Raw genomic sequence first — 16,679 nt, forward strand, 5'->3', positions numbered from 1 at the left:
GCAGTGACTTTCCTAAGTCTACATGTCTAATAATGGTTTATGAACCTTTCCAGCAAAGACAGTCACAATATAGGGAAATAAAAATAAATTCATTTAGGCCGGGATTTTCTAAGATTGCAGACTTTAGAAAATCTGGCGGTAAAGGGGGGCAGGGTGGCAAAGTGGGGGGCGGTCCTGTGAAAGCTGGCTGCGATCGCACCTCCGCAGTGCAATTGCTGCCGGCTTTCGCACCCAATAGCGCCATCGTAAAAGGTGGTGCTATTGGGCGCGAAACTGGCAGCAAAAAGGGTCCTTACCTTTTCACCATCAGCGGTCTTTGCAGCGTCCGCCCCGGTGCCACCCCACTCATCCCTTTCCGGTGCGGACGCCGCCCAGAACCCGCCCCGATTTAGCTATCGCATGTGAAAAGTCCCTTTTCGCGTGCGAACCGCATAGAAAATGACCCCCTTGGTTTTTCAAAAGACTGTGATCAGCATTATAGATTACTGGTTCACTGTATGATAGTCTTTTACACTTTTTATGAAAGATGGTTTTACAGCAGTAAGTTATAAAAGTTTGTTAGGACAAACTTATGAACTTTTCCTTCAGGAACTTAACAAAATTCCTTTAAACCCAACTATGCTCACTGCTTTAACCACATCCCCTGCCAACAAATTCCACAGATTAATAGTGCACTGGGTGAAAAAAATACTTTCTCCACTTGTTATTTATTTATTATTATATTTATATACTGTCTGTCATTCTGTGACCAATCATAACAGTTTACAAGAAAAAAAATATGATAAAAAGTAACAATCAATACAATTGTAAAATTACATTAAAAATAAAAGATAACAGAAATAAAATCTTTAGAATAATTACAATAAAACAATAGTACATTTCCTAAATAAAAGAGACAAAAAGAGAAAAGAAAAGAAAAAGAAAACGAGAAAGAGAAAGAGAAATAGAGGCCTCAATCCTTCATAATTTTCCAATTCTATCTTAACTCCTTAATATTAATCTAATTCCAATAACTCGCCTAAGTTAAATCAGTGCTCTCATATGCCTGTTTAAACAACCTGGTTTTCAAGCAGGGCAGGGAGTTCTACAGCTTGGGTCCAACAATCGATATAGCTCTCTCCCTTACCTCACTTAAATGTGCAGTTCATACAGAAGGGATACATAAAAGACCCTAATTTGCAGATCTCAAATTTCGTTGAGGGGTGTAAAGGTGTAGAGAGGCATTCAACCATTCTGTTTTATCATCATTGAAGGATTTATGTAATAGGCATAGGACTTTGAAGTAAATTTGTTACAGGTAACAAATGTACAGCCATTAAGGTTGGGTTGATGTGATCAAATTTTCTGCTGCCCATCAGGACCCACGCTGTAGCACTATGTAATAACTGTAATAGTCTTATTGTGCTTGTAGGCAAACCAAATAGGAGAGCATTACAGTAATCCAAATTGGAGAATATCAATGTTTGAAGTGCTGAGCGAAAGTCTTCATAATTAAGGAGAGGTTTTAGATGCTTTAAGATATGTAATTTATTATAACCATCTCTAATTTTGTGACTGATGTGCTTCTTCATATTGAAATTACCATCAATTATTATACCCAGATCACGTGCATGATTAGTTAATTCTATTTGTATGGAATCTGTTTTTAGATAGATAGAAATGTTTGATGATAATTTTCTGTTTTAAATGTGCTACCTATTAGCTTCATAGAGTGCCCCTTAGCCTCTTGCATTACTGCAGCTGTGGTTTAGCTCCTCAATATAACTGATTCATTCATGATTTTATTGCAAAATAGGTTGTACATGTTATGCTTCTGTATTTGGATTTATTTTATATATTTGTTTATGTTTTATTGTGTATGTTCTTTTGTACCCCACCCTGAAAACTGGAGAGAGGGAAGTAAATAATAAAAAAACAAATAAACAAATAACTAGTCCTAGTACTATTTTAAAGGATAAATAAACATTCTCTGTTTACACATTCCACTCCACTCAAGATTTTATAGACTTCTATCATATCTTCTTTCAACTGTCTCTTCTCCAGACTGAAGAGCCCTAGCTTGTTTAGCCTTTATCATTTTGAGCACCCTCCTCTGTACCATTTCTAGCTCTGCTATATCTTTTTGAGATGGGATAACCAGAACCACACAAATATTCACGGCACAGTCGCATCATGAATCAATAGAGAGGTGTTATGATATCCTCTGCTTTATTCTAAATTCTTTTCCTAATACTACCTAATAGGGATGTGAATCGTATTTGACGATTTAAAAAAATCATCGATATTTTTTAAATCATCAAAAATCGTTAGAGTGCGCGATACAATACAAATTCCCCCGATTTATCGTCAAAAATCGTTAAATCGGGCACGGGAATTATTTGGGGGGAGGGCGGGAAAACCTGCACACCAAAACAACCCCTAAACCCACCCCGACCCTTTAAAACCAATCCCTTACCCTCCCCCACCCTCCCGAACCCCCCCAAAATGTTAAATTACCTGGTGGTCCAGTGGGGGGGGTCCCGGCGCGATCTCCCACTCTTGGGCCATCGGCGCCATTTTGGCTGCCACTAATATAAATGACACCGATGGCCCGATAAAAAAAAAAAACCACCCGACCCTTTAAACTGACCCCCTTAGCCTTCCCCACCCTCCCGACCCCCCCCCCAAAACCTTTTAAAATTACCTGGTGGTCCAGGGGGGGGGGCACGGGGAGCAATCTCCCTCTCTCGGGCCATCGCCTGCCACTCAAAGATGGCGCCGATGGCCCTTTGCCCTTACCATGTGACAGGGTATCCGTGCCATTGGCCGGTCCCTGTCACATGGTAGGAGCACTGGATGGCCGGTGCCATCCGTTCCCAGGCCATCAGCACAGCTGATGGCCTGGGAAAGGGAGATTGCTCCCCGCGGCCCCCCTGGACCACCAGGTATGTGTAAAACGTTTTTTTTTTTGGGGGGGGGTCGGGAGAGTGGGGGAGGCTAAGGGGTAATTTTAAAGGTTCGGGGTGGGGTTTTTTTTATCAGCGCGGGCCTCACTAAAAAAAATTAGTGATGTAAATTGGAATCGGAACCGATCCCAATTCACATCTCTAACAATCAGATTCCCCCCCCCCCCCCCCCCAGCCGAACCCGATCATTAAAACGATCGGGCACACGATTCACATCCCTACTACCTAATATTCTGTTTGGTTTTTTTGACTGCCACCATTCACTAAGCCATAGGGCCAGATTTTAAAAGGGTTACGCGCGCTAGGCTTATTTTAAAAAGGCCCGGCGATGTGCGTAAAGCCCCGGGACGCATGTAAGTCCCGGGGCTTTACAAATGGGGCAGACCGGGGCCAGAGGCCTCCGACAGAGTGGCCATTGCTGCTATATCGGAGGATTGCATGCCGGCAGGCTGCTGGCGCGTGCAACTTGCACCTGACCGGAGGCAGGCGCAAAAGGTAAAATAAAATTTTAGGGGGTGTTAGAGTAGGAATAGGGTGAGGAAAGGTTAGGGGAAGGGGTGGGAAGGTCAGGTTAGGGGGAAGGGAATGGGGGAAGGCAGTGTGGTTCGGCATGCGCAAGGTGCACAATTGTGCACCCCCTCGTGCGCGCCGATCCCGGATTTTATAACTTGCGCGTGCCTTTTAAAATCTCTCTCATAATGTATTGTCCACAATGATTCCAAGATCCTTCTTCTGGTGGTGATGCTAAATATGGAGCCCAGTATTGTGTTCCTATAGTTTGGATTATTCTTCCCTATATGCATCACTTTGAGCTTGTGTTCATTAAATTTCATCTGCCTTTTAGATGCCCAATTTCCATGTTTTTTGAGGTTCTCTTGAAATTCCTCACAATTGGCTAGTGATCTGATAATTATTAGCAATTTTGTCATCTGCAAATTTGTTCACCTCACTCACTACTCTCTTTTCCAGATCATTTATAAATATATTAAAAAGCACCAGTTCCAGTACAGATCTCTGGGCTACTTCACTATTTACCTTTCACCATGATGAAACATGACCATTCAGTCCTATTCTCTGTCTCCTATCCTTTGATCACTTGCCAGTCCACAACTCGACACTGCCTCCTATCCCATGACCTTTTAATTCCGGATGAGTCTCTCATGCTAAGGAAATCTGTAGGGATGAGCATCGTTTTTATGACGAATTAAAATATCGTACAATATTTCATAATTTGTCATGTATTGGGGGTCCCCGAAAATGATAGGAAAACCCCACAAAATTTTGTGCGGTTTTCTTATCATTTGGGGGGGAAGGGCACACAGAAAAAAAACCCCAAACCCATTCCAACCCTTCAGATCTAATTATTTACAATCCCCTATCCTCCCGACGCCCCCATGGCACGGGCCATCCATTGCTCCTACCATGAGACAGGGGCCAGCCAATGGCACCGATAGCCCCTGTCACATGGTAAGGGCAAAGGGCCATTGGCACCATTTTGTTTACTGGCAGCCGATGGCCCGAGAGAGGGAGATCGCTCTCGGGACCCCCGCTGGACCACCAGGGACTTTAGGCAAGTTTTGGTGGGGGGGGTCAGGAGGGTGGGGGTTTGTAAATAATTAGATCTGAAGGGTTGGGGTGGGTTTGAGGGTTTTTTTTGTAAATAATTGTAAATAATTTAATGTGAAGGATCGGGGTGTGTACTAACGGGTTTGTGTTAGCGTGCACTAATGGGAGCTAGCGCGCACTAACAGGAGCTAGCGTGCACTAACTCCCGTTAGTGTGTGCTAAACCGAAAATGATTCTATACGAAAAAAAAATGCCGATCCGTGGGAATAGGAACTTTTCCCGCGGCTACACAAAACCGAAAACGGAAACGAATGGGCACCTGATGCACATCTCTAGAATTCTGTAAAACATCTTCTGAATATCTATCTATCTATCTATCTATATATATATATATATATATATATATATATATATATATATATATATATATCAATTGACTCACCTTTATCCCCATGTTTGTTAACCCTTTCAAAAAAATCTAACTGATTTGTGAGACTTTGGGGCTGATATTCAGTCGCGGGTTGGCTAGTAAAGTTAGATGCTGAATATACCTGGCTATGTTAAAGTTTGCCAGATAAGTATTTCTGGCTAACTTTAGGAGAGCCCTACACAACAACCACAGTTAGCCACACAAGTTAAGTGGATAACTCCAGGGGCAAAGAGGGCATCAAAATAGCAAGAGCCAAGTACAGGGGGTTCTGCAGAAGTGGGAAAAGGAAAATAATGCTGGAGATCAGTTACGGTTTTCAGTACTACAATAAGTAGGAAGAATGAGCAAACTTAAAGGACCTTTGTAATCTTTTCTTTCTGTCATTCAGTTTCCTAAATTTACTAAGAGCCAAAACTGGAAAACATTGAATGGAACAGAAAATTCTAGAAGACATGACATTGATACTCATTACTAGTATGGCATATTTTTATCAAACTTCAAATACATTTTACATTTTAATTTTATACACTATACTTTAATTTAAAAATCTTTTAACACTAGATCTTAATTGAATGGAATACATTATATAAGCATAAGCAGTGTAGAAGAAATGTGTTGTCAAGTCATACATTTAAGAGCCTCCAAATCAATAAACTATCATTACCAAGGTCCTGGTTTCCTATAGCAGCTCAAGGGTAGATTCTGTGAGCAATGATTACAAATTTTATGGCACAGTTCTTTACATTTTTTGCAGTCCAATGCACATTTGCATTTACTTGCATGTAGTTTTGCACATAAAAAGACGAATATTAAAAGCCCTATGAGCGCCAAAGACATGCGAGTATCCTCGGCTGGCGTATACTGCACAGATTTTAAGAAACGCCTGAGTACACGTGTATCTTCCGGGGGTGCACACAAATGGGAAAGGCAAAAAAAGGGGTAGGGCATGGGTGGTGTCTGGGCTGGGCATGAGAAGGATATGGGCGTCCGGGTACGTAACATGAAATGTGTGCATAAGTATTTATGTGCACAAGCGTGCATCGGGGTCCCCTACTGTATAACTTTACTTATGATATTGACGGCATGTAACTAATGAAACAAAAAAAAACAAAATGAGGCTAGTTAGCAGGGTTTTAAGGGTTAGGGCAAAAAGAGTAAAAGGGAGGCATATTAACTAAGGGGGGTTAGGAAGTCCTATACTTTACCTGGACAAACTGAAATGGACTGGGGAAACTGGTAATTGCGTTGGTGCACGTATCTAATAAAATCCCCCACTTACATGGTACAGCCATTTGCGTGCACATGCACGCATCCATATAAAATTGCACGCATATGTTCACATGTACAGCCAATTTTATATCATACATGCATAAGCATACATATATTATATAATGGCCGCATCTCTGGGTGCAAGCTGGATATGTGCGTATATTTAAGGCGGTTTGAAAGTTACCGTCACAGGGGCTGATTCACTAACTCTCCCTCTCCCCCTTAGACACAGAATGAGAGAAAAGCCTTAAGCCCGGATTTTAAAAGGACTACGTTTGTAAATTTCAGGGTTTACACACGTGGCTGGACCTTGCGTGCGCCACAAGGCCCGGCCACGCGCGTGAACCCCAGTATGTGCAGAAGTGCTGGCCGAGTGAAAAGGGATGGCCTGGGAGGCGTGGTCTGTGGGGAGGAGCGCCATTAGCCGCTGTCCCAGGGAAGCATGCGCCGGCAACCTGCTAGCATGAGCAGACTACTTCTGCTCCAGAGGAGCAGAAAGTATTAAAATAAAAAAAATTTAAGGATAGTTACAGTAAGTTTAGGGGGCGGGAAGGAGAGGGGAAGAGGGAGGAAGGACAGAGTTAGGTGTAGGAAAGTTCCCTCCCAATCCGCTGCTTAATTGGAGCAGACTGGGAGGGAACTGGGGGAGGTCTGATTGTGTCGCCATGCATTTCTTTGTAATTCCCCCCCCCCCTTTCGCGCACAAGTCGCAGGTCACCCACACATGCGCACAGATTTTAAAATCCGGCGCTCATGTGTGTACAGCCATCGGCTTTTATAACATGCACGCGCATGTTATAAAATCAGTACGTCCATGTACGTGCGCCGGGAACCGAGCGCACTTGGACACGCATGCACTCCTTTTGAAATCGACCCCTTTGTGAATCAGGCCCAAAATCATGTTTCACGAAAATCTTTCAATAATTAAAAAATACAATCATTTGCAAAACTTTGGTCACCTGGACTCATCTTGTTCTCGTCATTGTTTCTTTCCATTCTCATTCTTTATTTCTTTACTTTTCATTTTCTTTTTTCTTCTTCTTGTTTCCTCTCTTTATCTATTACCCTCTCCTCTCTTATAAGCCGATGCAATATCGGCTTGTAGGGGTGTGCATTCGGATTGACCGCATTAGTAAAACGCAACTCATATTTTTTTTTTACTTAAAAAATTGATTCGACATAAACGATCGGATTTCCCACATATCGAACATAGATATGTTCGATATGTGGGAAATCGCGATTGTTGAGCCAAAATAAAAATATAAACCCCCTCACCCTCCTTAATCCCCCCCCGACTTACCACAACTCCCTGGTGATGGAGCGAGGAGTGAGGACGCCATTTCTGCAATCCTTGGCGAGAAGCATGTGACGTCGGCGGCACGTCGAGTGACGCCGGCGTCACGTGATTCCCGGCTCGTTCGCGCCGGACGGCTCGTTCGGCCCAAAAAGAACTTTTGGCCAGTTTGGGGGGGCCTCCTGACCCCCTCAAGCTGGCCAAAAGTTCTTTTTGGGCCGAACGAGCCGTCCGGCGCGAACTCGCCGGGAATCACGTGACGCCGCGTCACTCGACGTGCCACCGACGTCACATGCTTCTCGCCAAGGATTGCAGAAATGACGTCCTCACTCCTCGCTCGATCACCAGGGAGTTGTGGTAAGTCTGGGGGGGGGGATTAAGGAGGGTGAGGGGGTTTAAATTTTTTTTTTGCACATATGTACATATACCCAACTCATTGGATTTTTTTTATGTCCATATTGGCCGCAAGTGGGACCCCCTTTCGGACATAAAAAATATGAACATAAAATTTTGCTCTGCACATCCCTATCGGCTTGCATAACTCAGGCGCTCAGGACTGAGTGCCCACTCTCCTAACGCGCACCCAGCCACCTCTCCTAGGCGCGTGATGCATTATTTAAATGAGGGGTCGTGCCATAAAGGAGACACTAGGGAAAATTGTGCATCCCTAGCGCCTCCTTGGCATCGAGTGCACGGGAGAGGTGGCTGTCAGTGCGGGCTGGGAAAACGGATGCTTAATATGAGCATCTGTTTTCCCGAGCCACCGGCCTGGACCGTCTAACTTATGCATCTATATTGGGTGCCCAGAATTTTTTTTTTTCAAAACTTTTTTTGTTTTACTTCAGTGGGCTTTCTGTGATTCCTCCTATTTAGTATCACAACAACACTAAATGGAAGAATCACAGAAAGCAAGAATTTTTCTTTTTCCAGTGAGCCCTTGAGTGCCCCAGGCTGGTGTAAATTTTGCCACGTTGCAATGGGTGCATAGGCCGCATGGGAAATTTTTTGTATCACAGGGGTTAGCTAATAGCCTCACCTATATGGAATTTGTATGGGATGAGCGTGCATTTTCAACGTGCTAATCCCTGTATTGCATTGAGGGTTATGGACACACGTCCAAAACGCATGCCCAATTGCGTGTTCAGCCTACATCGGCCTGTTAGTCTCACACTTTCCCTTTTTCAATTCCCAGCCTCTCCTCCCTTTTCCCTCGCCAATCTCTCATACCTGCCGGTGTCCATTTCTCCTCTCTCTCTAACTCAGTCTCTCTTCCACTTTTCTATGAGCTCTCTTCTTCACAGTCTTTCCCTCTTGCCTCCTCCCCCCTAGTTCCCTTCTCTCTGTCTTCTTGCCTTCTCTTCCTCTTCCTTTGCTTGTCTTGCATGCCTTCCTCCATTTCCTTCCCTTGAGAACAACAGTGATAGGACAGTGGGGAAGGTTGATGCCTTCCATGATTCCATGGCAAAGGTTCAATTCAATAGCAGTTACCATGGATGTGAGCATGCTGAATGTCAGGGGCCTTGATTATTTCCTAACACAAACTACTATTTTATGGATGTTATTCAGAAGTTATAAGATAGAACCTGCTCAATGTGCTTCCAAAAGAAGAAAGGAAAACCCTAGGGAAACTAAACCTGAATTATCACTTATATCAATTAACAAGCCTACCCTCTTTAAATGTATGCTGGACATACTATACTATTCATTTACAAAAATGTTATCCAGTACTGAGAAATAATTAAATTAGTGGAATATAGCACATTTCTTTGGATGCCCATGATATCACCTGGCTTCCTACTTCAAGATCTAGACTACTTTTTTTAAAATGATTTTTTTTCTAACAATTCCAAGCCTTTTGTGTCCCTTTTTTAGTTGCTCCATTTTTTCACATAAACCTGGGCCGTTCCCCTCATCTTGCTAGCACCTACTGTATGTCAAGTTGCCCTGGTGAGTGTCGTACAAGAACTAAACATAAAAACAGGAGATTTTTAATATTTTTTGAGGTATGTGGGTTTGTGCCTACCTGTTTTACTATTTTCCCTCACCCCCAAGCATAAAAAAATATTTAAGTGCCAAAATGCTTCTACAGCAAATAATGGGAACAGAGTGGCTGTGGTAGTACTCTGGCCCAGACTTACAGCAACCTCAAGCAAGATTAAATATATTAGAGTCTGAGGACTGCTGCAGCAAACACAAACTGTCCTGTGATTGGTTTAATAAGCTGTTATGGTGATGTCTGTGAGAGAAGTATAAAATGGAGTATCTATGGTGGCTCTTCTCTCTGCATACTTCAAATATCATTTTTGGGGGGCTCTAACAACTATTTTCTTGTTTATGTAAACATTCCCAGAAGATCTATTTTTCTCAAGTTGCTACTTGGGAGGAGGGAATGGAGCAAGGCAGGTTATGATATTTCCAGGGATAGGCAATCTCTATGGACACCGATCCACTCGGTTTTTCAAGACATGCCTAAGGAATATGTGTGAGGTAAAGTTTCATACAATCGAAGCAGTGTGCATTCAGCTCTCGTCTACTCATATTCATTAGGAATATTCTGAAAATCCTAGCAGATTAGTGTCCATGGCGACTGGAGGTTGCCTATTCCTGGATATTTGCCTTTTGGCCATTGTAAAGCTCTACAAGGTTTGAGAAAGGTAATGTAGTGAAAAAGGTAATGACTTCTTCTTTAGAAGTTTTTATAAACTGAAAATTAAGTTTAAATAACAGTGTTCTGGAAAGACTGCAGACATAATAGCACGTCAATGAAGATTCTGATTATTTATAGTAAAGAAAATAACTTTTACAAGTTGCATGTACGATACGGATGTGGTCAGATTTCATCAGTAGAAGAGATATTGAGAAGAGACACATTTGGTGGTATTTTCCAGAGCATTAACAAATAAAATAAATGTTAGCCACTAGAATCTAACTGTAAAAGCTGTCTCATTCGCTGGTTGTGGCAAAACTGCACTAAAAATAAAGGGGTAGATTTTTAAAAGAATGCACGTGGGCATGTCCATGTGCGCACATGTTATAAAATCAGGGGTCGGCGTGCGCAAGGGGGTGCACACTTGTGCATTCTGCACGCATTGACACCCACGGCCTTCTTCAGTTCCCTCCCAGTCCACTCCAATTTCACAGTGGACTGGGAAGGAATTTCCCAACCCCCTACACTAAACTCCCTTCACCTTCCCCTAACCTACCCACCCCCTAGTCCTAACCTACCCCCCCCCCCCAAAAAAAAAACCCCTTTTGCACCTGCCTCAGGGCAGCAAATGTCCACTGTGCCGGGGGCCTCTAGACATGCCCCACCCCGCCTCTTTCCCGAAGCCCCGTGACTTACCCGGGGCTTTACGTGCGTGGCTGGGCCTTTGAAAATAGGCCCAGCGCGCGTAAGGCCACCTACACGCGTAAATCACTGGGATTTACACATGTAAGCCTTTTAAAATCTGGCCCCAAATCTCTTAACATTTGTATAATTATCTCTGGAGGAATTTCTTTACATTCTCATTTTCCATCAGCTTTCCAAAATTCCTATCAAAAGTCAAATCATGTCAACAAAAGTGCTGTCTCAATAGACCTTTATTTAAAAAGGTCTATTGAGACCTTTTTAAACTGTGATGAACTACTGTACATAGTTCATCACAGTTTACTGTCTGCTTCCTTGCCTTATCTCCTCTGCAGCCTATGCTATGTCCCCCTCCCCACACCCCTGTTCATTGTATTTCCTTTCCTCCTTTTTTAGTTCCAATGTAAACCGACATGATGTTTGCACACTAATGCCGGTATAGAAAAGCCTTAAATAAAAAATTATTACTTTTAACTTTCTGCTTAAAACCACAAAAGTAGATGTCTGTATGACACCATGGATGTCACAGAATTATAGCATGTACCATGAACATCAAATGGTGCTAGGCAGCTTTGTAGCCAAGGGCATTTTATGACAAATAATATGACTATGACTATGTAAAAGGTCTCTCTCCTGAGGTTATTAACTAATGTCATTTAAGGTCATGAGAGATACAACTAGATATATATTTTCCCTTCATTCTGCGATGCTTTTACTGCAAGTTAAATCCAGTACTTATATTTCAGAATGTTACTGCAGTCACCTTCCCTTCAAGTCAAGAGCAAGTGAAGTCAACTAGCAGAGTCACTATATATAGGACCATAACTGCTGTACTGCATTTTCTCCTGGGACTCAGTTTGCTGCGTCCTTATCTCGCGCACACACACACACACACACACACACATCTTTCCAGTTAAGGATACACTGCATAATATAAAGTTTGAAAGTAATCAGTCTCTTTCCTTAATATTATTACAAAACAAAAACAACTTTGACCTCAATAAAAACTGCTAAAATTGTGGAACAATCATTTCCTGAGTTCTGCCTTTATTATGCTTCTTCAGATCTTAAATGTTTTATTTTGATGTACAGAAAACTAGGTAATATTTTCCTTTTATATACAGTTATAGTATATATATGATGTTTAAATGAATGTTGCAATTTTTGGTTCGTGTTCTAATACTGATTGAAAGTAAACCACAGAATCAATTGAGAACAGATCATACCTTTATAAGAGTAATTTTCAGATAGCCCGCAGAGCAGTAAAGTCTACATATACATTGTAGACTTTACCAAGTATTTTTCAAAGCAAGCTAATAGGTGCATAAAGTTAGCTTTGAAAATCCTTGGGTAATTGGCCAAGCATGATCACAAATTACCTTGCACAAAGTTACACTTGCTCCAAGCAGAGCATAACTTGTGTGGGGCAATTTATGTGCTTATTTTTTTAAACTAAAAAAGTATACATATAAATTGCCCCACACAAGTTATGCACGTAAGTCTCAACCCCACCACCTGGAATGCCTCTCCTCATTGCACACAAAAGTATGTGCAAAAGCTGGTTATGCATGTTCTTTTAGGTGCACTGGGCCTGGGTCAGTTTTAGAACAAGCATTTAAAGGTATAAAATTGGGCTTTATAGGTGCAAATGGCTTTAAAAATGACCCCCCAGAAAGGCTGATAAATACTTAAAGATGTATGCTATAGGGACTAAGTTCCCGTCCTCATCTAAGGTCTACTTTATTAGTTGTGCATTATTTTCAGGTATTACATGGGGGGGGGGGGAATATTGTGGTGCTCTGGATATGTGAATAACGATTGTCAGAAAGAAAGGAATGCAGCTCCCTTAGCAATGGGAAGGAGGCAAGCAGAGATAAGACTGCACCCTTCTCCACACCTGGCTTTAGCAAGGGCATTTACACATACACAAGAGAAAGGGGGAGAGGAATCAGGAACAGGATTGAACAAGCAGAAGGAGCAGGGAGATAAGCACAGCAGTTTAAGCATGAGCCCAGCAGGGGTCAGCTGCATGGACAAAGGGTTTCAGTAATTGACTACTGGACCCCCCCCCCCCCCCCCCGAAAAGATAAGGGTATAACCAATCAGGTAACAAGGGGGAGGTAAAGAAAAGAGGTGTGGGCATGAGCTGAGCATCACCTGGACAGACAAGCTAAGGAACAGGGCAATGACCAAAAAAGGGAATTTGTAAAATCACAGAGGGAGTTATGGGTGAGGGGAAAGGGAGCTTGCATAGGCTGAAAATGTATACATTGAAAGGCACAATGCTGTGAGGGTGTGCCTACTTCTGTATGCCACCCGGACCTGCAAGTTCGAAAAATAAAAAACTAGATTGCCTCACCAGCTCTTTGTGTTCACTGTATCATTTTCTGAGAAGGTGCAATACCACTTCTTATAACAGTTCCCCTAACAAATACCCCCATCCAAGATGAGCCTGAACTCCTCAGATGCTGGAAACCTGCCAGGGTCAGGCCCGGTAAGTAACGGATGGTAGACCACCAGGGAAGGCCAGGTGCCGTGGGCAGCAGAAGGTACTAATGAAAAACCTCTGCAGTCTTCTGCCAAGAATGGAAGGGTCACATGGTGAACTGTTATTGTCTATGAAGAACAAATAAGGTTTAACTACGACAGGGTTACTATTTCAAGAAAATGAATAGGCTGTTACAGCTGGGCTACCTGCTCTTTTTTTGTCCTCATGTAATCTCAGCAGCCTGCTCTAGTCGTTGCTTTTCTCTCTTGAATGCCCGTCCTCTTAATGCTGCATCTTCTTTCAGTGATGTCTCTGCCACATTCTTTTTCCTTGCTTCATTTATTTTTATCTTCCATTTCAATGTTATCTCTTCTTTTTCTAGTCTACAGTGCTTCCGTTTTATTTTTGCTTTTATGCTATTAGTTTGTGCAGCTCATCCCTGTTATTATCTATATTTAAGGCTTGCTTCAATTGTAAGTAAATGTCTGTGAAACCCGAATGTGCCTTTCCAATCATATAGTAAGCATTTTGTAATGATAAATCATAAACAAAAGGACTAAGCTTAGCAAAACAATGAAATGCCAATCCCAATGCTCACTGTAATTTGGACAGCAAAATAATTCATCACACGGTGCTTCAATTTTTATTCATTTTATTTCCTAATATATTTAATATTCCACCTTTTGAATATCATTGAGGTGGAGAACAATCATAAACCAGGTGGAGCCTGAGTACTACTGTTTCCATAAGCACCACAGTTTCTCTTCTCCCTACAGGCAATGCTGTGCACCAGTGATACTAATTTAGCATCCTACACTATAGTATAGTCTGTAAAGGCTAATAGTTTTTTTCCCATGGTAGTTTTGTACAAACATCTTTACCATCAACATGATTCAACAGTATGTCCCGGGGACTTTCTGAATTTAAAAAAAAAAAAAAAAGGTTATTTGTAAAAGCAAAACCACATCTGACCCTCAAACTGCAGCTCAGCTAGTCTTTCAGACAGTCTTGGCTTAATACTGCTTAACTGCACTCAGACCAGCAAAGAAAGTGATCTTGAACAAAATGTACATTGGGCTGTAGAAATAACTGTTTTTCAGTATTAGATCTACTCTTAAACAGAAGGAAAAGAATATCATATGCTCCGGGAGGGGAGGAGGAGGAGGAGAAACCAAGCCATACAATTTCTGTTGTACTCACAGCACGAAATAGGTGTCTTAAGTGTCAGTACACGTCCCCCCACAAGCAGATTTTTTTTTTCAGCAACCCTTCTCGACAAGTCTATAAGCAATGCAAATGAACATGACTCTAGTTGCAAAAAAAAAAAAAAGCATCAGTTCTGCAGGTGTGATAATCTGCCAGTTGATTGTGGTGGTGGGGGGAACCGTTTGAGATGCACGTTCATAATGAAATGCTAAAAGTAAAAAAAAAAAAAAAAAAAGAACTTCCCCCCCCCCATCAAAGGTTTCCAGGCTTATCAAAGGATCTGCCAATAAGATAAGGGCAGCTTCCAACCCACACAAAGAGCCTTTGATCTATTGTACAAAGGCTTGAAGTTCACTGATTTATCCCGGAGCAAAATTACTTCTTTGGGCTTTCAGACTTCACCCCAAGTACCTTAAACCTTTGCTGAACCTTTCGCCAGCATTGCAAGTTGGTACGGATGCCAGCTGCTCTTTAAGAGGCAGTAGCATGCCACCTTGGATTGTGCTGAACAGATAAATGGATGCACAAGGGCCAGCAACAACAACAACAACAACAAAAATCAAACTGAAACACTTTCTTTTCAATTGGTAGCTATAGAGCCCAAGAACAATTTTTGCGTGACCTAAATAATAAAGAAAATAATATAAAATCTTAAAGGGGACATTCATACACAGTATCACCAGGCTCCCGGTATCATTTTACATGAACTAGCTGGTTTTAACTGTCACGGCAGACTTAGGCCATATTTCTGAAGGAGACGCATCTTGAAATGAAAAAAAAAAAAAAAATCAATTTCCTTCCGCCCGTATCAGGTCTTTGCAGGCAGCAGGCTGTGGGGTTTGATTCTAGGGAGCGGCTGTGTTCTGCCTAAGCGCTGGAGCATGAAACCTCTCTTGGGTGATACCTATGGAGAACCTGGGGTGTGAGAGCCCAGGAATAGTGGCGCCTTCTCCTGCTCTAGGAGCTGCCCACCATGGAGCCGAGAGCCCTCTTCAGCCAGCACAATGCACGCATCCCCCCCCCCCCCCCACAACACCTGTATCCCCCCTCTCCACTGTCCATCCCTACCACACTGAAACCATGGTATCCACCCTACCCTCGGTCCCCCAGTGCTTCCCCCCCCCCCCTTCGCATTGTTCTCCACCAGCCACGCTGCAACGGGGCCCTGCGCTCTGCACCGCAGCCCCTACTCGGAGACTGCAGCTACTCCGTCGCCTCTTTGTTCTCCCTCTCCCACCCCCCCTTATCTCCCTCCCTCCCTCACCTTCTGCTGCCTCCTCGCCATGTCCGTCGGCTGCTTGGCATTGAAAGGGTAAGCGATGCACCTCATCACGAAGACATAGAGCTGGAGTTTCCTCTTCCTCTCCTCTTCCTCCTTCTGCAGCCTCTCCAGCTCTTCCTTCTCCTTCTCGCTCACCACAGACGGGCTTGGGCTGCATGGCCGCACGCTGCTGCTGCGGCTACTGGGCTGCAGCCCCCCAGAGCTGTCGCCGGTCCGGCTTGGGGAGAGGCGAGCTCCGGTGGTCGGGGCCAGCACTTCTTTGCTTTCTTCTTCCACAATCTCATCGGATTCCTCTTCACTGGATGATGGATCCAGCATCTTGTTGCAATTTCAGACTGTAAGATGCCCAAACAATAAATACACACACACAAAAAAAAAAAAACCAAAACCCCGTAAACAAAATTAAAAAAAAAAAAAAGAGCTGGGAAAGCAGAGCAGTGCTCTGTACAGCTCGCTCTACTTTCCACAATGTGACTCCTTAAACCTATTACACACAGTTTGCTGTCAGTTCAGCAACTGGTCGTGGCTTTGAAGGTGACACATTTAATTATATTGTTTTAAAATCAATTGCAAAAGCAGCTCGTACAGCTCTATTTTAACAGCAAAATAGGAAAGATGCAATCAAAAAAGATGCCTGGTGTAGCAAACTGTCGATGCAGCTAAGTGCAAAATAGGCATCTTCCCCTATGGGGGAGTGAATGCTTACGTGTATATTAATTTAACTCTCCTCTTTCCGTACCGGGCTGGCCTGCGATCTTACTAGAGAAGGGAAGCGGGTGGAGACAAAATTGTCAGGATCGAGGCTGTTTCATTGACTATGCCTTAATCTCTCTTCCCAGAATCTATAAAT

General features: G+C 42.9%; 1 protein-coding gene across 2 annotated transcripts in view; it reads right to left on the bottom strand.

Annotated features, from left to right (window-relative positions):
- CADPS (calcium dependent secretion activator) overlaps positions 1–16,147 on the bottom strand; it is a 1,086,201-nt gene extending 1,070,054 nt beyond the window's left edge. For both annotated transcript variants that reach the window (XM_029601011.1, XM_029601010.1), the window contains exon 1: positions 15,812–16,147. In XM_029601011.1, the coding sequence (XP_029456871.1) occupies positions 15,812–16,147 (336 nt within the window). The remainder of the gene's footprint in view (positions 1–15,811) is intronic.
- Between the last annotated feature and the right edge of the window lie 532 nt (positions 16,148–16,679).

This window comes from Rhinatrema bivittatum, chromosome 4 (assembly GCF_901001135.1).
Source record: "Rhinatrema bivittatum chromosome 4, aRhiBiv1.1, whole genome shotgun sequence".
NCBI classification, from domain to species: domain Eukaryota; kingdom Metazoa; phylum Chordata; class Amphibia; order Gymnophiona; family Rhinatrematidae; genus Rhinatrema; species Rhinatrema bivittatum.